Genomic DNA, 27,996 nt, shown 5'->3' with positions numbered 1-27,996 from the left:
CAAACAAAAAATGCAAAACAGAATTGGATAATTTTTTAAGATTTTTATTAATTAGAGTGCCTTTAAATAACTAAAATGAGTGTTAACTATTAAATGTTTAACTGTTTTTCTCTTCCAATATATTTTAAGGTAAGAAATGTGGCTAAAAAGGTGAATAAATGAGAAAACTTAATGTTGTTTTTTATTTTTTAGAAAGAAGTGCTGAAAAATCATATTTAACATAAAATGGGTTGGAAATTCTTATGCTGTATAGCTCCAGAAAGGTCTAAAAAACGTAATGGATCAGTAGAGACATCCCTCGACTTTTCCCGATGTAATTTGACAGAGATTCCAATGATCGAGGACAATATTGACATCTTGACGGAAATAGACTTTTCATACAATAAAATTACGGAACTGGATCCTATTCTGATGAGAGCCAAGAACTTGAGAGTATTGAATTTGTCTGATAATCAGTTACGACATATTCCCGAGCAACTTTCCAGTGCCTTTAAAAATTTAAAAAGCATAAATGTCTCACATAACTTAATGAACGAGATTCCAACATTCTTTAATGCGAATTTCACACATTTGCATACAATAGATCTAAGTAATAATCCAATCAACAAGATTCTTGATGGGACAATAACTGATCTAGTTTCATTGAAAGAGCTAAGATTAAATGCTTGCAATCTCAACTTTCTACCTGCAAACATAGCAAAATTAGTGAATTTGGAAAGTCTGGAATTACGTGAAAATTATCTTGAAGCATTGCCATTATCAATTAAAATGCTTACAAAGCTTCATCTCCTGGATATCGGTAGAAATAATTTTGAAGAATTACCTGCTGAACTTGGATATTTATTCAACATACAGGAACTCATCGTTGACGAAAACAATTTAATGGATTTAAGCGTTGTATCAGAATTAATTAATTTAAAACATTTGGATATTAGTAACAATAATTTAATACAATTTCCCGAAGAAGTGACTAAATGTACTATGCTTGAAACTTTATATGGCGATGGAAATGAATTTGAAACGTTACCAGATAGCATAGAGAATTTAAAGAAACTCACAAGACTTAATCTCAATTATGTAAGATTAAAGCACTTGACAAACTCAATTGGATATTGTCAATCACTCGAGGAGCTGAATATTCATGAAAACTTTTTAGAATACTTACCATCGTCAATTGGCTTCTTGCGGAATCTTAAAACACTTGTAGCCTATGAGAATCGTTTAATGCAATTGCCAAATGAATTAGCATCATGTGTAAACTTGATACTGCTGAATGTAGCGAATAACAAGTTAAAAAGGCTGCCTGATAATATTGGATATTTAAAGCAATTGAGAAGCTTGAATGTGATGGGAAATTATTTAATGTATCTTCCATTGTCATTGGATATGCTACAAAATTTAGAAGGATTATGGTTGTCGCCATTTCAAGAAGGAATGAAAAAGCCAAATTTATCAAGAGTTGAATTAATGGATGGAATCGTACTAACATCGCCTTTACTCGAGCAGAATTATAAGCCAATTGATAATAAGTCTCTGAAAAGTAACTGTAAAATTCATTTTGAGGTCAACAATGCACAATCTGATGATGAAGATGGAACAAGAAATGAACCAGAAAGAATTCGATCACCAGAACATCATCATATCATCCGAATTCCAACACCTACACAACGTGAGCGTAAACGACTCGAGAAATTTGCACGCACAATTAGTGCTGAACGTAAGGATGTGACAAAAAATTTTGAGATTAAAGAGGCTCGTGTTGCATCAACGTCCAGCAGTTATACAAATATTCCGCGACAACGTCGTTCACTCGATCCTGAATATATAGAAATTAACAATACAAGCGAGTTCAGACCGCTTCCGCCACCGTACATAATAGCTTGTCAATACAGCAAGATGAGTCAAACAGATATAGAAAATTTTCAAAAAATGAATAGAAATAGTATTAGTAACGATTATAATAATTCTAATCTCCCCTTACTTTCGACAGCAAGGAACGATTTGGTGCAATGACGAGTGATCGAAAGTGATTTTTTTTTTTGATAAATATAGTATTATGAAGTCATTCAGATCCATGTGTGACAGTTATGTCAATTTTATGGATGACTTCTATTATTATCAGCCGAATTTAAGTATATACATATATCAGAAAAGTGCCTATATTAGTGTTTAATATCATTAATGACGACAATAACTTTGTGTCTTTTTACCAAAAATTATTTTTGTGTTTATTAAAAAAACAAATAGAAAGAAAGTATAGATGAAAGATTATTTTTCATTCCAACATTCTTTTGAAAAAGGAAAAAAACTTAATTGTAATAAATTTTTTTAACAATTTTTATAAAAAGTTAAATGAATAATAAATAAATACAGGAAGAAGAACATTAATTAGTTACTTTTTGATTCTCAAAATTCTCAGGCAGCCCAGTTATCATTAAATCCATAAGCACTATCCGAGTCCGATTCATCTGATCCACGTTTATGTCTTGTCTCGAGATTCGGCGTTGTTGGCATTGATTGGCTTTGATGCATCGTATGCTCATTATATTCTCGCTTTTGCTTCCTTTTCTTCACCGAATTCTTTGGTGGGCCCATTTCGGTCTAGATGTATATATGCACAGTAATTAATTAATTATGTTAGAAACAATAAACAAATTAATCAAATTTTACAATAATAAATTAGTCAGGGCTGGACAAAAGGGGATTATTATCAGGGACATTGAAGTTAATATTAAGATGACTTAATTACTTCTCTGTGACAGTGAGAGTGACGGATTTAAAATTTAAATCCTAAGATTAAAATAAATCCAGAGATTTAAAGTGCAGAGACACTTAACAGGCAAAGAGACAGCTTTTAGGTACCGTAATGGTATTTCTGTATTATGAAAGCATGCTCTTTACCTGTTAGGGAGAGCTTCATTTATGTCTTATAATCAGAGTTGGAAAACCAGGTAAAAAATGTTAATTTTGAATATATCGTCCACAACCACATACAGCACAGACACAGATCAGTTTTCCAACCCTGAGTTATAACAAGGAACAACAATAAATTTATAAAATTACCGAATGTGGTAATGAAACATTGTCAACAGATCCATAATTTTTGTGTACTTTAATGTCAAGAGAGGAGGGTGGTTGCATGCTTGAACGTTGAATAAAATTATGATTGTTGTGATGTCCTTTCGTATGTCCCAATAAATTTCCTATTCTTAATGATCCAATTCGCAGAAAACTGTCCTTTTCTATGGGATTCATTATCATTAAGGAATTAAGTTTAGTAAGTAATATAAATATCCATGCACATGTATATAAGAAGTCAGAGAATGTTAATTGTCATTTACCTGATACTTTCTTTCGTGATTTGATCTCTGAAAAATTTTAATTAAATTATTTAAAAGAAAGAAGAAAAAAAGAAGGCAGGAATTAATTTCAGCAGAATGAATGAATGAAAAATTAACGGATCTGTTCATTAAAGCTTCATGCATAGCTTTAAAAAAAATCTTTTCTTAAGCATTTAGCGAATAATGTTTTATTCGGTGGACTAATTATGACACGAATTTCGTAGAAAAAACACAAAAATTCCTCAGGAAACAAGTAATTAATTTTTTTTTCTACGAGTCCAACAACTTTTTTCATGTAGCTACCTTGTGTTTAGCATAGTACTTTAATTATGTTAATTATGACTGGTAATTTGTTGGTATTTGTAGTAAGTAAAAGCATGTATCGCGCGCTCTTTTGCGCTTTCTTTCTACGAGATTCATACATAAAAAGACCCTCGACTTGACTAAGAAACTAACTGATACATAGGTGGTATAAAACAAAACCAAAATAAAGGTACATAAATAAATAATTAATGAAAGTGTTTTTGAGAATAATGATCTACAATAGTCTTTTAGTCCATAAGTTATTGTAGCCATTTCCAGTGGCTTTTTATTTTAAAATGAAAAATGAGAGTCTTTCAGCATTCATTAGATTATGAGTTTGTTAATGTTGTTGATTTTAGGATTATAAACTGCAAAATGAAACTGTCGATCGCATGCTACCGACTGTTAGTCTTTTGAAAGGTAATGTGCCATGAAAGTTGATTCCTTTAAGTTCTGTAGATTGTAGTTTTGTATTGGGTATTTAGTATGGCTGTTGATGGATTCTTGAATTTAGGATTGATAATGGATCGAGTTTTCTAGTCTTTAATTGATAGTAGGCAAAGAGGGTGCTTATAAGAAAAGTGCAAGGTGATAGCAAAGCTCGAAGTCGACTCAAACATTGTATGGAAAAGTCGACTCGACTCCATATAAACTTTGAGTGGACTTCGATCTCAGACTGAGAGTAACACTTGCAAGCATCCTGAACTAGTATACCTGAGTAGACCAACCGCTCGAGAACATGCTCTATGCCTGTTATGGGAACTCGATTAACCCAAATTTAATTGTTGCCAACAAGACACTGAGACCTTTACCCAAGTGACAGCCAAATTTGCATAAACTACTGTACTTTGACAATTGTCTGTAACAAGCTGTTACTTGGAACTAAATATCCTGTCAACTCATTGCCGTAGTGGCAGCATTTGAATGTGTTTGATCTTGCGAGTATTGAGTATTGATTTAATTTGATAAAGTTTATTCTGTAACTAGAGTTTTTAGTAAATATACACTCACAATACTAGAACATAAATCTTTAGTTCAGAGTTGTCCAAACTTTCTTGTGCCACGGCACACCTTCATAGAAAGCCACGATCGCACCGCAAACAACACGGCGGTTCAAACGACGACTCATGACATTTCCAAAAAAAGTACAGTTTTGACGACACTTTTCTGCTTGGTTGACATTTTCAAACGACTCGTAGATCTAATAGATGCAGAAAAAACCCCAACCATACAAGTTACCAGCTCTTGCATTTATGATCCAAATATTATTCCAACATTAATCCACTAGAGCTTACGTAACATCTACTTTCATGACACATAAGGACACATTTCAACATTACGATGCACACACTATAATACAAAAGAATAAATTGAAATGTCTTGTAGGCTAGGATAATCAGGAGAGGATCTATTTACTAAATAGAAAAAATTTTGGTCTAATTTAAATCTTTAATTACAAAACTTCCTCATTAGCAATTCACCTTACTTCAATTAATGCCTCTGTGTTGAAAATTATTTTAATTTTTCATCAAATTACTTTTCCTTCCGTTGCTAGTAAAAATATATATGTGTAAGGTATAAATGTTAATTTTATTATATATTTTAAAAAAAAAGAGATATTATTTCTAAAAAAATACATTTTGATCATTTCAAATGCTAATGTTTTCATTAAACAATAATTTTTTATTGTTACGACTTCATTATGTGTCAGTAAAAAGGTGTTTTTTAATACAGAATAAAAATTTAAGAAACAATTTGAAATTCTCAAAATAATTAAAATGTTTTAATGCTTATAAAAAAAGAAGAGATATTCTTTAAGACGATTATGAATGAAAAGTGAAGAAAATATTATTATTTATTTTTTGGTGTTAGAACAGCTAATGCAGTCATCGACAGGGGATGGAAGCTTGAAATTAGATTTATTGAGGTTAGTTAGTATTTAAAGACTCTTGGGGGTTTTGAAACTACAACAGATTATAATAATAAACTACAACAGTTACGGGTTAGGATTTTGCCAATATTTTTAACCCAGACTTTATGTCGGTCCCTATGCTATACTGCTGAATCTTAAGTATCCATTGAAATACTCTCATATTAAAGGAAACATATATGTAAGACACACTTTCAATAATTCACCCAAATTAAATCAAAATCTCATTTATGTGACACAAACTATGCTACACGACAAATTAATGTTTCACCATATATTGAGCAACACTGTGTCGCGACACATTTGATGTGACACTATTGTCACGATAAATTGAGCGAAACACAATATTGTATTGAAACAAATTTGGTGTTACACCACTGTGTCGCGACAAAATTGGCGACACACTACTGTATCGCAACAAATTTGATGGCACACTATTGTGTTCCGTCAAATTTGGTGATACGCTGACATTGTATCACAACAAATTTGCTGTTGTGTCGCGATAAATTGAGCTACATCCTGGCTAGTGAAAGTTATCGATAAAACCTATTTCAGGAAGCATCTATGAGAATCATCATAATTGATCTGATCAGCCAGCCCATTCCCGAGTAGACAAAAATACGTTATAACTTGGTAAAAGCTAGTTAATGACAAAATCTAACGTATTTTTGTCCATTCGGGATCAAATAAGGACTCAAGGTAAAGACTTGAAAACGTCTGCTTTACTAATTCATGTCAGCAAAAACCTGTGACTATAACTTTACCAAGCAAAATCACCAAAAATTTTAAAAGCACACTAAAAGGTTTCCATCCCTAAGTTTCAAACTGCATGCATTATAGATAAGATTAATTTATAAATTAAAAATGGCATGTTGAATGATGTTATTTGATATAAAAAATGAAAATTTAAAATAATTTGTTAGGAAAGCTTCTTATTTATTTCATCAAAGGCAGAAATAAGTGTTAGTTTATTTAACATGTGGTAATTAATAAGCATAAATCATATTGCAAACTATCAACTACATTAATTAATTAATTTTAAAAAATTTTAATTCAAATTTCTTTAATGTTTTTTGCTCTTTTTCAGGAAACTGGCACGTATGCGATTTTTACTCTTTCTTCTTGTTGTGTCATAAATAACCGAGCCAGTTTCATGATAAAGACTTTTAGTATCATCATTATTTAATAAACTATGACTACTTCCATGCAAAGTACGATATGAATCATTATACAGTTCAGAATGTCTTCTCTGGACAGCTTTGTTTGACTTCGCTGCTACTGTCGGAAGGGTTTTATACTCACTGCTAAAAGTATGCGCGGATATGCTTGTCAATTGTTTCTGATAATCAAGTGGCTTCTTTCCTGACCAGTCTAAAATATCTCTGTCAGCTTCTGTATATTGGAAAGTCGGGGAAATTGAAATAATTAAAAAGTCATTAGATGTGCTGCATTTATTGATTGTAAATTCAGGGTTGGATAGAGTTGTATGCTAAAGACCATTATAGTTTTGATTATTTGGAGGCTAGACTAGGAACTGATGATTTACAGCAGGTTTAGATTTTATCATATATATTGAGCATAGTGGTCACTAATTTTGTGTCAAAATAGGGATATATGTAGCAATATTTAAGTTCAAGTAAAGAACGGCAGTAAATGTTACTATTATCTATCCAATACATTAATTTTGATAGAATTTGTTGCTATATTATTATTATCAAAGGCACTGATAAAGAAGAAAAGTATTCAAACCGCTGACAACATACATAAGTACATATTCTTAACAATTCGTTACAGGTTCCTAACTTAAACCTCCAATATCAAAGTCGCGATTGATGCATGAGTTGACAGTTTTTTATGTGACTAGTTGTATTGTCAGTTCTAAGGACGACTTCTCCAAAAGCACAACGTGTTGACTATAGCGACAGTTACATCGCCGTTAACAGAAAGACGCAAAGTTGACCCAGTCAGCACCTTGTTGGCAGGTTTTAGAAAATCCTATTTCTGGTTCTAGGATGACTCTAGAGTGCCACTAGAGCTAGACATACAACTAGTTACATGAAAATCATTTTACTCAGAATTTACTATCAGATGCTGTTGATAGATTATTATCAATATTAACAGCCCTGCCCAAAAACTGTCACATCTTTGCCGTCTCCAATTTTAATTTTCCGACTATGCGTCTAGAAAACATTCACGATGCAATGGAAACATAAATATTGCCAAATAAGTTTCTAAAGTAGAAACCTCAAAAATAAAAAATACAAAATTTGATTGACAGGCGTAGCGATAAGTCATAAGAGTATGACATATGACTAAAATCGTCATTCGTAGAACGATTTCTCACCTGACAATATTGGGCAATTAATGAGGAGAATGCGTATTTTAAAAAAGTATTGTAGATAAAAAGTATATGAATCATCAAAAGACACTTACTATAAACATTGCATAGCAGCTCAAATATATCATTTCTTCCACACTGCATCGCTATATGTAGAGACGTGTAACCCTTTAAAAGAAAGCATAAAGTTTAGAATATAAAAAATAAAATTTAGTCACATTTTTTAAAGTACATTACAACAACTGTGAAATGCAATCATTTTAAATATTTCCACTTCCTTACACCCCTTTTGCTATTGTCATTGAGCAATTGTACATGTAGAAATTATAGAAAATTGAATTTTCACACACATCATAATAATAGCAAAAATATGTTTTCAATATTTCATGTATGCTGCTCTATAAAATTACAATTTTTTTTTTAAAAAAAAAAGTGTAAAATTTATATTGTAAGGTAGTGCAAGCAGCACAAAAAAAAATTTGATATATTCACTCGAATATAAATATATATCTGAGGAAGGAAGGGATTGTGTATTATAAAGTGTGAATTTTACATGCGTCGTCATATTGAAAACTTTTTAATATCACTTTCTGATTTTTTTTTCTATCTCGATTATTTCAATATCATTTTTTTTAATATTATTATATGGAAGTAACAAGTTTTTTATTATATTCCAATTTAAAATTGCCATTTTCTTAATGCTTTAAAAATCAACATAAAAAATCATGTTATAGATTCATGAATATTTAATGTGATTAAACATTTGAGTACCTTTGTGCATAAATTTAAATAAATTTTATACAATAAAAGTATGACAATAAAAAAGAATATATCTATCAGCTGCATTTGTCATCAATAAGAGTTGAAAATTGCAATGGATCTGAAGATGGATCTGCTTTGAGAGGAAAATATTATTCAAGGACTTAAAGGCTTGAAATTGTAATTTATGGCTACTGATGATGGAATAAAGATTTTTGTTGGTAATAATTCTACTATAAACTCTAGGTCTATTAAGTGCTGTGGTCTGATCTTAATCGTTGAAAACGATTTAAATAATTAAAGGATTTTTTTCTATTCTGGGAATGCCTGATCCAAAAGTCCTTCGATTATGATTCAATATCCCGAGTAACACAAATGAAAAAAGCTCCGTTGTTGTCTGGCTTCTTTAATGATACTCTTAAGACGTGAATTGCATTTTTCGCCGTTAAAATGAATCAATATTAGCCGTCATAATGTCGTCAGAGCTACTTCGCGACCTACCGTTAAAAATACAACATAACGATGCTCTAACGCAGTAATTGGTAACCTTTTATTTTTCGCGGCACAACATATTGATAGGCCATGTCTGAAACAGCACACGGTACACGAAATTTCCAGTACCGCGACACACAGGTTGACCATTGTTGCTCAAACGAACTCGTTGTGCTGTTTGGAATAAATATGTATCCGTGACGTAGTCGAAACGTAACTTTTCTCATTTATGTTGCTCGGGTTTTCTTATAGCCTTAAAAAATCTCAAACAAGAGAGCATTATGACCCAGAAACTTGATCCTGCGCAATAATTTTAATTGATATTTCAATTAATTAAATTATCTAAATTAGATTGAGACATTGAAATTGAATATGTCATACTTGACATTGTCTGGCGTACGAGAAACGCAAAATGCTTGAGGGGAAATGGAATAAATTTTTTATTTTATATTAAATGACTGGATTTTTCTACTAGTATCTATTGGTAACTAAAAACAGTATTTGTGTAAAAAATTGCAAACTTTATCCAAGAACCTAGAATAGTGTTCTTTTAGAAGCTTTTTGGTTAGTGAAATAATTTTCTTTTGCGGTCATTATTTGTCTTGTTAAGGAAAATTTAACAGCACATATTTTAAGGATGAAAATTTGTGGTTTATTTCATAAACAAATCTTGAAATTAAATTGGATTTTGCATTGAAAAGTCGAATTCGATTCCATATAATTTCGAGCTCCGTGAATACTCGGGAACATGATTCTTGGGAAAATTCTCTGTTATGAAGCCTAAACGATAAGTAAGAACAAATCAGTAGCTTTTCTTACTGTCTGAAAATACTTTAAAAGCAATACAGACTTTTAATGTTACATTGTCTTCAAAAAATCAGAGAATCCACAATGAAAAAGTTGAGCATGACTTAATATGTTGCTTAAACATCAAGTTTCACTAATTACAACATTTCAAAAATTATTTCAATATAAAATCAGTGGAACATCAAAGAAATACAGTAACAAAAAATAAAAAAAAATTGATAATTTCACTTACCCCGTTCTAAATTATACAAGATGATGATGAAATGTGTTAAGGTACAGTTTTGGATGCATCGAAATATTTTTTTTCCATTCATTTACGAAACGAGATAAGGAAAGAAAAGAAGGAAAGAAAAAAAAACACAATAAATGCATGATAATAATTTATATCATTATATTTTTCACACACCGTTTGACAATTTACATCAGCTCTGAAAGTTCCAGCAATTAATTTCACAACATCCTCATTTCCATGCTTACTTGCCCAATGTAATGCAGTCTATAAAGGGAGTAAAGAAGAATCAAACGTGATGTTAAATACAAAAAAATATAATTTAATTCAACATGATACTTACATACTGTTGCGAATCATTTGATGAAACATGAATAATAGGAAGATAATAAGAAGTAAAGAGAGCAAAGAAAGAATCATAATGAGTAACTAACAAAACAAATATGATTAATGTAACAAGATAAATTCTTTTAAATTAACAAACGATTTTGGATCAACAGATAATCAACAAGGATATTAATCGTCTCCTTATTCGAAATTAGATGTTTCAGACCTACTTACTTTGTTTCCCCTCAATAAAATAAAGGAGCAAATCATATAATGACTAGTCTTGTAACCAACTTATAATTTAATGATAATAGTTTCTTGACTTCGACTGAGCATTAACAGGAAGAACAAACGAATATGCAATAAGCATAAGAATAAATTTTTAACACACGTAAATATGTACAGCAACAAGTAGCAATTTTTTAATGATAACAGAAAGTTTAATTCCTTTGCTTAATATTATTAATAATTTTTTTTTTTGCAATATTTAAAAATTTCACATGTTTGCTATTAAAATTATCAGCTGCTGTCCCTCCCATTTATCATGTAAAACATTTTTTCAGTTCCGATGAAAAAGAAGACAAATAAGAGAATGAAAATGAAATTATAGTAATTTTCAAGGTGTTCGCGACGTTCTTGTGGTACTTGTGACCCTTTAACAGGTTTTGATAAATTAATAAATGGTAATATATAGGCTTATGTATATACATATTCAGCTGAATAAAGTAATAACATTTTTATTTTGTTCTTCTGTTTTGTTTATTCTGATGGCACTCAATGACTTAAATGACAAGCTTCTCCCAAAAGGTATGAATTAATTTGCCTTCAAGTCGATCGCACGACGATCAATAGCTGAATGACCATCTGTCTATAATATGTAAGCTAATGATTATTTATATTGTGTTTCCTTAACCACCCAAAAGTCTCATTAATTTTTATTAATCGCATTCGATCTTCACCCGATATCAAGTAGCGATCTTTTAGAATATAAAGTAAGTGTATCGAAAAAAAAAAAGTTTTTTAATTAAAATATTAATTGGGATAAATTTATCGAAACATTTTCTCTTCTGTGAATTCACGAATGAAGATTTGTCTCTTTCTTGCTTCGTTCATTTTAGTTGCGGCTATTAGGAATAGCATGGGTATTTGACATCACTTTGGGTGGCTGAATGATACATTTCTTATATAGTCTCCCTAACAGACAATAAGCATACTCACCAAAATTTTCGTGCTTATGAGTGAACTCAATCAATAACGTTGAGCATTCTCAATTTTGTATGCATACTCATGAGCATGTTCCTTGTCTGTTGGGGTCTAAAATATATCAAATGGTTCAATTACTAGGTTCTTATTAAGAAATATTGGCACTTAAGTGACTTATTAAGAAATGATTGGCACTTAAGTGACTTATTTGATGCATTATTCACTTACTTTGATAGTGTCTGCCCTCGTTTCGTTACAAAATTCAGAGCTTCCCAGGAGTACGAAAAAGAAAGTCAACCTTAAGTTGCAATTTAAACGAGGTTTCATGACATACTCTTGGGTACTGTGCACACTCCATAGGTTAAATGGACTTAGTTATCGAACCACAATTTTAGATCCTTAATTTTGTGTATCACGATCTTAAAAGCTTGAGAACTACTGTCTAAAACAGAGACTAATGATAAACTGTAAAACATGAAAACATGCTCTTCTCTCTGTCAGCAAAACTTGTTCGCACGGACACCTTCGTTGCAGTTTTAATGGCAAAACGATAAGATCCTAACGGTTGATTTTGACCCAATTTTACGATCGAAAATGCTATTTTAAAGCATTGTGCTCGAACAGACATAGAATACGCTCATGTCTTGCGCTCATAATATTGAGCATGCTCAATTATATTAATTCAGTGTGTTTATGAGTACGCTCATTCAGGTGAACATGCTCATTGTCTGTTAAAGGTGCCACTTGAGTTTCATTTAGAAATGATAGAATGAACTTATCACGCGGTAGGGCAAAGAACTCATGGAAGGAAGCTGTCGATAGAGATAGTATCACACTTGAAATTTGTAATTGGCAAGCTTCTAGAGCACCTGAGGCGCTAACTGAGGAGGCCATGACACACTTAATCTGTACGGCAAGCGAAGTAAGAAAGTAAAGAATGAGCTCAAAATCTCAACAAAAAAGTGCGCTATAATTCTCAGTTCCGCTCAAACTTAAGAATTATTCCCTCACTTACTTTTTTTCCTCCTAGTGAAGAAAAAGAAATATGGATTAATTTTTTTCTGGAGAAACCTTTAAGATCATTCTCAAAATGTAACCAAAAAAATAAAAAATAAATAAATGAGAAACAGATTCAAGTTTTAATTTATGCGCACCTTTTAATGCTTAACAGAAAGAAAGAGAGGAACAAAAATTCTTTTTCATGCAATGAAAAATTTATCCCACTTTACGAAAATATTTCCAATATATATATTTATATCCACATATATGCATATACGTAAGAGACCAGAAATCGGCTAATTAATTAACTAACATAATGACATCGAGCTTCTGGATTGTATCAACATTCAAAGTATCTCCGTTGATCTTCTTTTTCATCGCAATGCAGTAGGTGAATAATTGCTACCGTTTCGTGTGTGCAATGGTTAAATATAAAAAAATCACAAGATCATGATAAAGGCTCCTTCTTATAAAAATTTATAAGCATACGGATTCATGTATAGGAATCTCATCTTATTAACAAAGTGTGTAACGAATTCTTTTATCTGTTCTTATACTGAATTACTTTATAATGGATAGGAAGACAATTAAATATAAATTAATGTAAATAAGTTGATAAAATTCTTCGTGGAAATCGATTGACATTAGCGCACTTCTTGCAGTCATTTAAGGATGCTTTTATGATTATTATTAGTGCACATCATTCATGGATAGTTATCAAATTAATTATTAATGCACGTCATTCATGGATAGTTATCAAAATGTTGTATGCAAAATAGGAATCATAGCTCCACATCCACAAGAGGATGTATGCATCTACTTTGTAACGGGTGCATTAAAATCAGATTTTTATCATTTAGCCACTGGCTGAATGTTAAATGAGCAGTTGAATTTACCTACTTAATTAAAATAATTTCATAATTAATGGATATAAAGTAAGCATCAGACGGACGGACAGAGAAAAAACAAATAATTGCATGGTGTAGCATTTCTCTTTTACAAAAGAAGCTACATTTATCAGTGAATAATTAATCTAGGTGTATAAAAATAAACAGTCGAACAGATTCACAAGAAAAAAGTTCATAAAGCATATCATTTTTGTGTGTGCGAGTGATAAATGCTTGAATGAACTGTATTTTTGGTTAGAAGTGTCGAAAAAGTATATTTCAACACCTTTTGTTGACTGTTATCTAGTTTAAAGCAATTATTAACTTAAAGAAATACTTACACCCTAATGTATCATATCCAGAAGTGCGTGGTAGATATCAATTATAGATTTTTTGGGTTTGTGTTTAATTCCATTTCCATTTCGTCGTAGAGAAATCAGCCAAGTGCATCAAGTCACATATCATTGGTGTGTGAAGGAACACATTTTCCAAAAATATATATAATTCGTTGATAGATAATTGTAAAGTAATGTAGATGAGAATGTTTTTATCATCCATTTATTGAAAATAATTTTCAGTGTCCGAAAATAAGGTATTATTATAATCGCAATTAACAATCCGATGTCATCATCACCGATGTTGTCGTAAAATGTTAACATGAAACAAGAAAAAAAAAATACACATGTTAGGATTTGAAGCGAAATAAATAGTAAGTAGCAAGCAACATGCATGAAAATTGTGTATATACTGAATGTATGGATGTAGCTGTAAGTGTATAATTATAAAATTAGGAAAAATGTTTGGTTAATTTTTCTGTTTTTTTTTTTTTATATTCACAACGAAGAGAACTTAAGAATGAATTAAATACACGAATATGTGGGCATTCAGATATATCAATAAGCCAGGCCACTTGTTTCTTCTTTTATATTATATTGTACTAAATTTGTCATCAAATATGTACAACAAATTTTTTATCATTCGCTTTTTATCAAAAAAGGAATTAAAAGGGACCTCGCGTGTTTAATAACTATGAGAAAATCAACCAAATGGTACATTTACATTGATTTATGATAAATCTGTTCACAATTCAATTTTAATTATTAAATCAATAGCTACAAATAACTTTTTTTTATTATTATCCATGTGCGTCATATAGGATTGACGAGTGAGGATGGTATTATGTAAAAATATATGTATATTATAAACATCCAATTTCTTTGCTGATACAAGAACGGAAGCCATGTGAAGCCGAAAATTGAGGGGTATCAGGGGGTATGGGGGGTGTAATGTGAAGTTATGTGAAGCCGAAAATTGGTGTAATATGAAGTTATGTGAAGCCTAAAATTGGGGGGTATCAGGGGAATGGTGGGCGTAATGTGAAGTCATGTGAAGCCGAAAATTGAGGGGTACCAGGGGGTATGGTGGGTGTAATGTGAAGCCACATGAAGTTATGTGAAACTGAAAACTCTAAACATGGACGACACGGGCGCTCCCGATACTCTAGTATGGATATAAATTTAGTGGCAATTGTTATCATCATCAATGCCATACGATAAAAAATAATCAATCATTTTGCTTGTTTTGTTTGTTAACTAATTTACATAGTGGTAATTTATGTTGTAATTCAAATTAGTTACACTAATTTTTGGTTCGTGTTACTCTCATATATTACTATAGATGTATCCATTTCTGACTTGTATTTCAGCAAAAAATAAAATTAACACCAAAAATGCACAAAGAGCGAACACAATAACAATAACAGATTGCCTTAGTTAAATTATATTTCGAAAACAAAAAAAAAAAAAGAGACTTAACAAGGCACAAAATATTAATAATAATAATCAAGTAGCAACAACTGTAGTTTATGTTGATTAGTGCTAAAGTTACCTCTTTTAATATTAAAAAAATGACTTTATATCGTGTTTAAACATGAATAAAAATTTTTATTACCGTGTTGGGATCCTGTAAAGAGAAGCACAAAAAAATAAATAAGAATTATTATTAAAACATTTTCGGATTAATTAAAGTAAATTTGCATTAAGGTAATTAGCAAGTTAAGTGTGTGACTAATATTTATTGAAGACCTATGCATACTAATGAGGTGCTGTTAAAAGATTCTATGTTCTCATTTTGAATAGAACAGCACAAAATACAGCAAAAAATCGCATGCGTGAGAAATGTGAGTTAAAATATATTAAAATAATATAAAAAATACATATTATATGCTGTATAAAGAGGCTGATTAATAAATGTATCTTTAAATGAATTAAAGTAGTGTAATTTCCTTTAGTAATCATTTATTTTAACATTCTTATAGATTGTATATGCTGCATAATCGTGTGAATCTCTTAGTGCAGATTCTTTTGAGCGCATTTCTGCATTAACAAATTGATCAGTGGATTCACTTTGCTTGGCTGGCAAAGTTATCACTTGATTAATGAGAAAATCAAATCTCAAAGCCAACTTGGATTTTGAATGGAAAAATCGACTCGACTCCATTTAAAATTCGAGTTGAATTTGAGCTCTGATACAGCATAGAAATTTGGCAAAAATCCATAATTCATCCTTGTTTACTTTTCTCCATTAGAAGTGCTCACATATTGATATGTGGAGGGAAAATAGTAATCATTACTGGTATTTGGGTCAAATAATAACGAGGTCAGATACATATGCATGTCAACATCTAATTCATCGTTATTTAATTTGAGCATTTTTTTTTTAAATTCACATTGAGTTTTAATGACTTGTCAAAATGGCTGTAGAACACATCATGTCTATTAGAGTGGGAAATTGAGAAGCCGAAGAATGATTCCAAAGCTGATAAAATGTCATGTGCATATTTTCTCGAGGAATACCCTGTTATCACTAAATTCACCAATGGCGATCGAGCACCAGTGTGTCGGGATATGTATTTAAAATGACAGGTTAAAAGCCTATTCAAACCTTCATTGAAGGGTATCAACTCAACAATCAAATTAGGATTTAGGACCTCCTATCTTCGAACTCAACCTGTACAAAAATAACAACAGAATGCAAAAAGAACTATCAAAGCCAAACGTATTTAACTTTTTTTAGAACAGGAGCGTCACCTTTCCACTTTTAACAATTTCATAGTCAATTGGTGCATTTAATATAGTATGATAAATTTGAATTATTTGGGAATGGACTAAATCTGGTTGAAATTCAATTTTTTGTCATTTTCCTGATATTTGACATGTCATTTACTTGTATTATATTTGCGTTAAGCTACTCGTGCTTAAGACTTGTAGTCACTCAACATGAGCTAGCTACTTGTGCTCCTGAGCACCCTCACTCTACATTTGGACGCTACACTTTCTCCCAGAGTTGTCAAATAGGTGCCTTTGGAAAGGTTTTTAGCTGTATCGTGGGAACTTTTGCCTTGAAAATCGATATGTGACAACTCTGCTTTTTCCCATAAATGCTATCAATGACTACTTGCAAAATTGATAGATCAGCTTATCTTATTATTATTGATTTTAAGAACCTTAAAAAGAACAATACAAAATGCGTCACAATCATCATCCCGATCAGTTATCTTTCCAAAAACTCATAAAATTTTTCATTTCCACATACCGTAGAGATGTCCGTAATCTCAGTGAATAAAAACAAAAAAAAAAAAAATCGAAAAGAGAAATGTAATTTACTATAAATTGTATAATGAATAATATTGACGGTTTATCATGAAAATTACGTTTAACGAAAATTGTTCAAATTACATGAAAAAAGAGATGAATCGATTGATGGCAAATTGAGGTAAAGAATGAAGCATAAAAAGGAATTGAAATCGATCAACGCTACTGAGATGATGAGAGATTGATCAATAAACGTTGCGCATACAATTCATTCATCTATGGATTGGTTGGTCAGCAGTTAATTTAATAATAGATTACTTGTTAATGGTTAAAAGTTTTCTATAAGATTCAATTCAGTACATACTTTATGCTCATAATAATAAATCTTATAAGTAAAAGTAAATTAATCATAATGTTGTATATGCATGGCAATAATTTGCTTCATAATGATTATGAGGTTTACCACATTCAGATTATTGGACCTTTTTACCATCCACTGCTGCTTATTCTACCCTCAATGTATATACAATATATACGAATTGTATCAAATCCCATAGCTTAACAAATGAACACTTTTTTTTCCTTAAAAAATGACCATATCTCTGTGAATAGAGCAAATAAGCAGCATGTAGGTATAAATATATAAAAATTTTAACCAAAATATAATAAAACAAAATCATAAATTTTATGAGGGTGAGCATAAATAAACCTGTATGTCTATTAAGTAACTTTAAAAATATAAATATAGTAAAATGCAAGTCCATAAAAAAAGAGTAGAGAATGGGACACAAAACTTATTGTCCTTTGATATATTTTAATGTTTTGTTACTTATTTTCATAAATTTACATTAATTAAAAAGTCATGTCAAAGTACTAAAAATTCAGCAATAGAGCACAGAAGGACTTTTTTTTTAAGTATATTGTGTTTGACCTCAAAGTTATTGGAATGACTATGTGAAACTATACTTTAATGGATCATGTAGTTGAGGATTTCTTGCCAAATACTGTTGAATAATATTATATTGTGCAAATTATGTAAAGGCATTCGTGTCGGATTTTTGTTAAAATAAAATTATGATAGTCATTATAATATAGCCTTAGCAACTAAGAACAACATATAATTAGCAGATTGAAAATCATGAAATTTATTCTTGTCAAAAAAAGTTTTTTCATTCATAATAAAAACCAATAAGTAACAAGAAACTGGCTATTTATGATGGAAGTTCTTTTAGGTTGTGCCAACTGGAATTATGCTTTTTGTTATGGGAGTGTGCAATCTAAGGAATTAGCCCCTCAGTTGGTGGTTAATTTGAAATTTGTTTGAAATTCAATTAAAGGTTCTTATGACTAATTGATTTTAGATTGAAATAAGGTTCGACCATAAACTATACATATGCATTTATTGTTTTTTTGCACTGCAGGGCTGTAATAAAATTAAATTAACAAATATATGAGCCTCATTCATGATATCCATTCAATATTAAGGCAGAAGCATTAATTTCCGTATTTAGAATTCAAAACTGGCTCTACCTTCAATTTAATTCTATTAATTTCTTATTCGTGTATGATTTGCATCAATTCTTCAACAAGGATGGTACAACAGATCAACGATCGCAGTGCCTATTTCGTTTTGGCAGACCAACAATTTTTTTTTATCAATCTATATCATTTCTAACTCCGTACTATTTTTAGTAAATTAATTGAATTTAATAGTGATTCTCAAGCTCACATAAAAACCCGCTGTACACTACATTCGCTATCTAAGCAATGGCCGAGGATGTCGCGATCAAGGAGTATGTCGCAGAACATGATTCAACACAGCAATAAAGGCTCAAAATTCTCGCTGCATAATTGAAAAATCTTAATTTTGACAGTTGGTTTAAGAGATCCTATTCAATAGCTTCAATGCTTCCAACTTTAAGTAATAAATACCTTTATGGATATTAAACAGGACATTCTTACTGTACTCACTAAAATAATCGTACATAAGTCTACCAATTGAGTATACTCATGAGTAGTAATTTATCTGAGCATGTTCTTTGTATATTAGGAATTAACTTGTGAATAATACTAAATATACCCAAAATATATCGTAACCCACCATTTTCAAAACCCAAATGTATTCCATATAATAAGATCTATTGGCACTCGCATGCAACATTTTAACGAAGCTGCTTTATCCATCAACCAATACAGTTGATTTGATCAAAATTAGCCTATGGATGAATTTCCATCATTATATTTTTTGGAGGTAAAAAAAGAATGTATATTGCTTAATAATTTAATATAACAAAATAATAAAAATTTAACAACGTAGATACCAAAAAAAAAAACTTCGATTCGGTAAAATCGGTAGCACAGCAGCAGCAGTAAAGCTTTAATAATTCTGTACAAAAAAGAGAGATTTTCAGTATTTGTGCTTGGGGCTTACATGGTGATTTTTCTCAAAAAAAGTGTACTTTACGTATAAAGTAGAATAATAATAAAGATTGGTATTTTTACGAGAATAGAAATTTAATTATGAAATAAGAGCAGAGGAGGAAAAAATGAAGAATAAAGGAAAGAAAAATTGGATATAATGAAATGAAAAAATACCTAAAAAACATCTTTTTAATGTACAGTAATATATTTTCATTTTATAAAAAATGCACGATAATTAATTTCCGTTTTATTTTAGAGACTGAGACTTTCGAGGCAGGCAGGCAGGAATAAATGTATGAAGATTCACAAATGTGTCATCAAACAAATTACAAAATGAGTTGGTGGGTATGTGTGAAAGATGAGTGACTGTAGAAAAATTATTAACAACTGTAAATAGAGACATTTTTGAAGACGATGTATCAGTAGCAGCGGGTACGGGGAAAAAAATATTTAAATTTAAATTATTTGCTGCTCTTTCAGAAAAAATCATTTGACAGGAGAAGCAGTGAAGATCAAATGTTATTAACAATGTCACAGTTGAATTGAGTGTGAAAAGCGATGCTCATGAGCCCTGTTTCAAAACAAATAAATGTCACAACTAATTTCTTTTGTTATTAAATCGCTCCGCCGCGAAGGAATGATTTACATGTTAAAAATTTTTTTCTGTCTCATCTCATCTTGTGAGCTCTTCTGTTTTGTGTATTTTATATTTGATGAACGTATGCAGATGTAATGTTATTCCATGACGTTCGTGATTTTTGTTGAAACCATTTTTGAGACATTTTATTATTTCCTGATGATGATGAATGTGTCATATCATAGACGACAAAAATATGTTATAATATCAAAATTGAGCACGCTTCAATTTAATAACTTTTGAAATAAAAATTCTAAAAATATTTTTTGATTCTTTTTATTTTGTCTTCCTTCACATTTTTATTGTCAAGAGTTTCAAACGAAATTCTTTACTCCCAACAGCAATTTTAAGTCAGGCATAAACACTACATAAACATGCAGTGTGTAGTCCAAAATTCTTGAATATAACAGCTAATTAAGGAACACAGTTACGTAAGGGAGGATCTTACTACTTAAATGAAAACCTTCTGCTACTAGGGATCATGTAGCCCAGAGCTAGAGTCTTTCGCAACTAATGACACTCCAAAAGATAAAAGATCTATGAGCTTTGTGCGACAATTTTATGGACCTGAATCGCTCAAACCGATTAATTCAACATCATGTTAGAGTCCCATTCACCTAGTGCCTGATTATGGATCGATTAACCGACTTGTGCTATTCAAAGCAAAACGACTAAGTGATCGATCGTTAAGTGGATATCAAACTCATGACGTGACAAAGGAAATAGGTTATTAAATGAAATAGACCTATTCAAAAAACACTGAATCATGGCAGATTCAACATATGGCTCGATGCCCCAGATGCGATTTTTGCTGATATCTCAGGTTCAAAGATATATTACTCAATATAAGATCTTTCACGAAATTTGTTAATTTAGTGTACATAAATGTTGTTGCAATAAGTAATTGGATACTGAACCACAAAGCCACTATGTCACTAAGTCACTTTATTTCAGTATTTACCTCAGTGATTCTCAAATTTTTCCCGCGAAACACTAGTGTGTCAACGTCGTTTTGTGAGAACGACACGGTGTGTCGGTACATTTGAGTGTGTCGCTACACCAGACATGTGGTTGACTGTGTCGTTCTCGAAAAAAATTTAAGAATCATTGCCCTTATCCCACATTTTTCCTGCACGACACTAACATTTTTTCTCAGTGTATCCATGCCTTGCGACAATCTAGATCGCATATCTTCACACAAGATCGCACTGCTCTTCTTAGCTAGTGTGTTTTATAATTCATCTTAGTGGAATTTTTTCTGTGTGTCTTTTTTTCAGTTCTTTTAAAGTGCTTTTTAGAACATTATAAATTGCCACGAAAAAATGTCTTTTGGGAGGTCTAAACATGACTTATTCATACATAAAAATTTTTATGATCTTATTAGTAAATTTTTAGATGCAATTTTACTCTTCGTTGCATACATTTATGCTGCATACACAAAAGAAATTGGAATAATCAATTAAAACAAATTTTTGTCACATGCTTCGAGACATTACAATGCAGTAAGCAAGCAAGTCAACATAAATAGATAAATAAAAATATTTCAAAACATTTAAAAATAAATTTCATTCCTGCCATGAAGAGCACTTTTCTAATTGGTGTAGGATTATGTGATCCAGATGTAAATATGTATGACACTACAAAATTCTTTGGCTTATTATGTTAAACATTGGAAATATTTAAAGAACGACGACTTTATGCTGTCAAATAGATGGTGATTATATTGTCATTGGCACATTCATTATAGTCTGGTCGCATTTGAATAATTTATGTGTGAATGCCTCGCAATAAATATTAAAAAATTCAAGGAAATAGAAAGATATTTTACTTCCAGAAAATCACTGCATTTCCACTAAAATCTCAGTCTTTACATCTTTCGTCAAAAAAGACTTTTTTACCACACACATGTGGATGGTTAAGAAGCGCCAAGTTAAGTAATGAGAGCTTCTTAATTTTTTTTTATTTATCCGTCCCTTTCTGTATATCCACAGTTCTGAGAGTAAGTATATCAAGTGAATATCAAGATAATCCAAAAACACAAAAGAAAAGAACCATGAAGCCATGAAAGTGAAGGTTTCGTATGCCAATGTCTTTTACTTAGAGAGAATCTTATCATAATTCAGTGATCTCTTGCAGTCTATTTTCATTCTTTCAACATCACTTTAAACTCATCTGAGTTCTTCTTCCTTTATATTTTTATTTTATAAATATGTATGTATTACATAATAAATGACATGATCGTTTGGCGCCATTATTCTTTTTACAATATATATATAAGTATTAATGTCCTTTTATGTTGACAACATTTTCTCTCTCATTTCTTGTTCTGGTCATCACGTTTTGATCATTCTTAGTTTTCACATATGAAATGTCGTATGTAGTGTGGAAATGCATAAAAATTTATGCCGTGAACGAGGAATTTTAATTTACAAAAGTTCCGTTGATGAGAATAAAAAAAAAGGGGAACTAATAAATAAATATAAAAAACAATTGACAGGAATAAAAACTGCTGATATTAAGGCGTTGTGTAATGGTCATTTAATCACAAGTAGAAGCAAGATATATACACACTTGAGAAACATGTGTTATATTAGTTGTTATTTGCTTTTGACGATTTTGCAGCTAATAAATATTTAAAAACATAAAAAATTGATGTTCAACAGAATAACATCTTTCTCATTCCTTACTCACTCATTCTCTGTGTTCTTTTTTTTGCCTTTCTCTCTTTTTTTTTCTGTGCTAATAATTTGTTTTGCTTCTTGTTATACTCAGAAATTTTGACGTGTGTGTACATTTGTATGAGTAATTATGACACAAAGAATTGTCATATTCTGCATAATATGCATTTGCATTTTATAATCTACTGTCCCATGTAACAAAAGTCTTCAAGTGACTCAATATATTTATTCTTACTTATTTAATACCAATACCAAATGCACTACTATTTCTATCGACAGCTTCCTTCCAAGAGTTCTTTGGTCTACCACGAGCTTAAACTCATTCACAAGGACTTAATATTAGACTTGACACTCTGATTTCCATAGACACTCCTGTGTTCTAGTTTTCAGTAATTGAAATATTAACTCCGTGTCATTTTGCATTTAGAGCCTCGAAACTACACGATTTTATAATATTTTTGCATGACTCAGTCAATGCTATTTGGATATTCATTATTTGAACAAAGTAAGACAATAAAGACAGGAAATGCGCAATGAGTTTCGAAAAAGTTCGAATCGTACTTTAAACTCTAGATTTGGGTTAAAGCAGAAGAACCTAACCAGTGTTGTCTAAACTTTTATGAACTACGGTGCAGTTTGACTGTAGAAAATTAATCGCAGTACACCATTTAGAGCAAAAAAAATATTTTAATACACCACACCACATACGAATTAAAAATATTTTCTGGCACACCAAATACAGTAAATATGCTTGAAATCTTGTTTTTTGATATTTTGAGCAGAAAATTTTAATATTTTTCGACAACCTAATTTGTTCTAAAAATTTTCACGACACACAAATTTTAGTGTGACACGACATACAATTATCAGTGTGACACAACTCACACTTGTCAGTGTGACACGACACACATTTATCATTGTATCACGACACAAAGTTATCAATGTGATTCGACACACAGTTGTCAGTGTGACACGACACACAGTTGTCGGTGTGACGCAACACACAATTTGGACACTACTTTAAACTGTCATTAGATAATATTTTGAATGCTTCAAAAAAAAGCATCAATTCCTGCTTAAGATTCACACAGATTTACAGTAGATTAATACAAATTAATCATCATATACTTATGATAAAGCGCATTAATCTCACAACAACTTTAAAGAATCAATCTAATCAATTAATGTCAAGTTAATGCTTAATTGGAAACAATAATTACTACCCAATTTAATTAAATCTAACTTTAACTTCCATAATTTCACAGACAAATCTCATTTTAAATGCATAACGCAAGTGTTTTTGTGAGTAATTTTTGTTTTATGGGATATAATATACGGCCTCAAGAAATATAACGCATTTTAACTACTACATAACATTTACAAGATAAAACAAAAAATTTAAATAAGATAGAGGACACAGAAAAAAAAGCCTCTAACCCAAATAATGATGTGGTTTTCTCAGAAGAATCTCTTAGTTTTGGGAAACACATGAAAAAAAGAGAGCACAAAAAATGACTAGTTTCAAATTACGTATTTTTTTAAAATTTATATCTTTAACCTTATGCATGTATCTTCTGCACTAATGCAACAATTTGTTGAAAAGGATGCTATCACTTGAGGCTAGAGAGCCACTTACAGACGTTATTTATTGTAAAAGGACACTTTTTGAAACTGATGCGATTATTAATGTATGTATCATTTTCTAGAGTTCCTTTTTAAGGCACAAAGCAGCACATTTGAAATTTGATTCTTAACTAACAAGTATATAATATGTAATGTTTTGTGATTCTGACATGTTTGTTTAGAGAAAATTGCCATTGTGTATGGCTGATCTGTGTTAAGTGTGAGTTTCTATTTCAGCATTCCACTCGGTCAAAATTCTTAGAAGTTCTTAATTTGCTTACTGCCTTAATGACATTTTTTTTCTTCAACTTATGGTTTTAAAATGTGGCCAAAAAAGAGAAACACATACCTGAAGTCTAACTAACTGAGGATGTTCCTGACCAAGTTTTGCCAATTCTTGGTAATTTGAACGAGCTGCACTGATCATCCACTCCTTGGCTTTTGGATGATTTGTCTGTGAATGTGATATGGGGTAATATAATAATAAAAATGTTTTAAAATGATGTCTTATGAGATAATCTTACCAAACTTTCTGCGGATCCAGTCGTGTCATCAACCTGAAATAAGACCGAGAATAAAGATTAAAATGAAAATTATTTTTCTCAGTCAACGCGTTAAAGAAGAAATAATGGCGATAAATGTCCTCGTTGTGTGCATCGATTTGTACAGAAAATGCAGGCACACAATTTTATATATCCAAAGGCCTTTTAATTCCAAAAATACATTTGAATACAGCATTTTAATTAATTTTCATCTTGTGCATGTTGCGATTTTCCTATGCCTTTTTAAACGGTCTTTGTCTGCATTACTACATATCTATCTATCTATATCTATGTATGTCTAGTTATATTTTGCATATTTTCATTTCCTAATAGATTTCTGAATCTAAAGTTCTAAAATTTTAAAGGGGAGCAATGCAAATTAAAATGAAAATAGGAATCGGAGAATATTGTATGTAGGATGTAGGAGAGTATTAAGTGAAGGTTGATAACTCTTCCATATACGCATGTACTTTAAAATTATAGACAAATCACAGGAATAAAATATTTTAAACAAGAAAATGTAAATTCTCGAATAAAGGATAAAATTTTTTGTGTGCTGTGCTGTGCAATGCTGTTCTGTGGATTATTGACAGAAAGGAAAATGTTGTTTCCTACAAATGTTTATTTAGCATACATACAAATAATGAAAATATTCTTTGATATGTTCGACAGCTGGATATTTTAAAGACGCATTTTCGTTTTAAATTTTGTCAACGCGTGCCTTCCGATTTGACATGAATGTTATTGATGACACCTAAGTAATAGATCATGTTTACCCAAATATACCGAAATATTAAGATTGACATCATCACTTTGAGTTGTGTTTGTTCATAAAATATCATTCAACTTTTTTTTGGATAACTTTTCGTCACATGTGACTTGTAAGAAAAATGGAACTAAATTTACATTCTATTTTTCTATTATTTCTAGGTAGGCTCCACAAAATAGAAATTTAAATTTTAATTAAAAATGCAAAATATATCAATCAAATGATTTAATGGTGTTGATGATTTGACAAGTTGTTGCTATTGAGTTCAACAGAACGGCACCCAACTAATCATGATTATGCAACTTTTACCATCATCATCGATGTTATATTTCTTGGTACCTCACATATTTCAATTATAAACACCGTTTATAAATAAAATATTGATGATCTAATGAATAATAATTAAACAATGCTTTAACAATGGATTTGAGTGATGTTAAATTTATGAAATTATGCTGAATCATGTTGATAATCTAAAGCGTTCAAGTTAGTAGAGATTTACCCACATTTTATTTCTATTTATTTATTATTTTTTTCAAGATCTAGTTGTGCTGATATTTAGAAAAATACATCAATCAGACTCACCTTTTCTGTCTTGTTCTTTAATAGTTTACTCATCGGTGAAGGGACTTTTGCTTCTTCAGCTTCAGCATAACGGTTAAATTTAAGCATCGCTTCCTTAACGCTAACACCCTTCTCCTCATTTGGCGATGGAGTTTGAGGATTTTGTGTATTTTCTTTATTGTCATCTTTATTGATCTCGAATGACTTTTCTATTGAATTTTCACGACTAAATGAACGATTATCGACTTTCTTTCGTGGCGGAAGTGATGGCGCTTGTTCTTCAATGATTTGTTCAAAACTATTTTTACGACTTGCTACATCAACTTTGTTGCTACCATCCATAAAATTTGACATGACTTGTTGAAATTCACTGACACATTCTTTATACTGTTCCTTTGTTTGTGGCTCGAGAATTGGAAGTCCAACAGTTGTCATTGATATTGGAACGGGTTGATGGAATGGTGATGCGGATGGCGATGACAGATCAATTTTTGGAGGTGCTCGATATGGCGGCGGAAGATTTTTAACTGGCGATTCAATCATTTCTGATGGCAATGACATTATGCTGCTTGAACTCACAAAACTCATATTTGAGCTCATATCGTCGCCTGGCACCTCATCGTAATACTTTTTACGTAAAATTAAATACTTTTCGTTGTTCTCATTCTTGATTGTTGCCAAAATATTCACAAATGTCTTAAATTCCTTTCGTGCTTCTTCTAATTTGTTAAAAATAAATGAAAAATGCAAAACCTTAATATTGTTGGGCACACGATATTCTTTTATGCAAAGTTACATATTATTAAATTAGAGCATTATTAATGAACTCAACAGGTGGTTAAGAATTTTAATACAAAGAACTTTATCATTTTTGAAATGTACAATGCACACCGATTAATATCAATTGATTGCCATCACTTAATCATATCTATATCGGTATCAGTTATTGTGAAATCAATGAATAAACGTCTAAAAATAAACTTTAACTCACCAACTCTAGATCCAGTCAGAAATTTGCGAAAATACTTTACTAATTGTGTATTTGTCACTTTATAATTATTTCTCACAAAATACTTGTGTATTTCACGTAATGACAATTCACTTGGTTCATCCATTTTATTGCTAAAAACACTATAAAACTGATATAATTAATGAATTTACGATCAAGTTAATAAATATCAAAACAATAACAATGAAGGGCGCGCAGCTAGCTTTGATTTTTTTTTATTTCAAAAAAATTATTTCCGTTGATCACTTTGTTAGTGTTTTATTAGTTTATTTAAGTAATGATTTGTTAATAGGAGATAACAGTGTTAATTAAATAAATTAATCAGCATAAATAAGGTAAATATAACAAAGTTATTATCCCCGATCAGTTTTCACGCCCAATTTCTTCTCACTACGCGAGGGGCTTTCAAAAAAAGACCGTTAACCACACTGATCACATTTTTGATCCACACAAGTTGATACAAAAGAAAAGAAATACAATGAAAGCGATGAGAATCACCAATAAATGAGTGCTATTCATATAAATCACAATTTGAATCGACTGTA

General features: G+C 30.9%; 2 protein-coding genes and 1 long non-coding RNA gene across 3 annotated transcripts; 2 read left to right on the top strand and 1 right to left on the bottom strand.

Moving 5' to 3' along the window:
- On the top strand, window positions 1-2,305 carry LOC139085871 (leucine-rich repeat-containing protein 1-like). Its single transcript, XM_070634051.1, has 2 exons — window positions 1-129; window positions 193-2,305. The coding sequence occupies exon 2, from the start codon at window positions 226-228 to the stop codon at window positions 2,011-2,013; it is 1,788 nt and encodes a 595-aa protein (XP_070490152.1). The 5' UTR covers window positions 1-129; window positions 193-225; the 3' UTR covers window positions 2,014-2,305.
- On the bottom strand, window positions 2,233-27,649 carry sowah (sosondowah). Its single transcript, XM_070634052.1, has 12 exons — window positions 27,434-27,649; window positions 26,464-27,161; window positions 25,092-25,124; window positions 24,917-25,021; window positions 15,566-15,577; window positions 10,377-10,466; window positions 10,203-10,208; window positions 8,008-8,080; window positions 6,877-6,966; window positions 3,342-3,368; window positions 3,064-3,242; window positions 2,233-2,601 (listed from the first exon to the last, which is right to left on the bottom strand). Exons 1-12 carry the CDS (start codon window positions 27,555-27,557, stop codon window positions 2,416-2,418), a joined length of 1,623 nt encoding a protein of 540 aa, XP_070490153.1. The 5' UTR covers window positions 27,558-27,649; the 3' UTR covers window positions 2,233-2,415.
- LOC139085870 (uncharacterized) lies at window positions 19,889-20,528 on the top strand. Its single transcript, XR_011543960.1, has 2 exons — window positions 19,889-19,970; window positions 20,110-20,528. It is a non-coding gene; the product is annotated as an uncharacterized lncRNA (long non-coding RNA).
- Window positions 27,650-27,996: the final 347 nt, after the last annotated feature.

The sequence above is a fragment of the Chironomus tepperi genome, unplaced genomic scaffold, assembly GCF_022539635.2.
Source record: "Chironomus tepperi strain 1889 unplaced genomic scaffold, CSIRO-AGI_Ctep_v1 contig_84, whole genome shotgun sequence".
Taxonomy (NCBI): domain Eukaryota; kingdom Metazoa; phylum Arthropoda; class Insecta; order Diptera; family Chironomidae; genus Chironomus; species Chironomus tepperi.
This window is presented reverse-complemented; position numbering and strand designations above follow the sequence as displayed.

What these genes read in the sequence shown, in the direction of transcription:
- LOC139085871 (XM_070634051.1), top strand. Translation starts at nt 226, where the DNA reads ATGGGTTGGAAATTCTTATGCTGTATAGCTCCAGAAAGGTCTAAAAAA.
- sowah (XM_070634052.1), bottom strand. Translation starts at nt 27,557, where the DNA reads ATGGATGAACCAAGTGAATTGTCATTACGTGAAATACACAAGTATTTT. An exon ending in TCTGACTGGATCTAGAGTTG is followed by an intron (nt 27,162 to 27,433) that starts GTGAGTTAAAGT and finishes TTAACAAATTAG; the next exon opens with AAGAAGCACGAAAGGAATTT. An exon ending in ATGTTTCATTACCACATTCG is followed by an intron (nt 2,602 to 3,063) that starts GTAATTTTATAA and finishes ATATACATCTAG; the next exon opens with ACCGAAATGGGCCCACCAAA.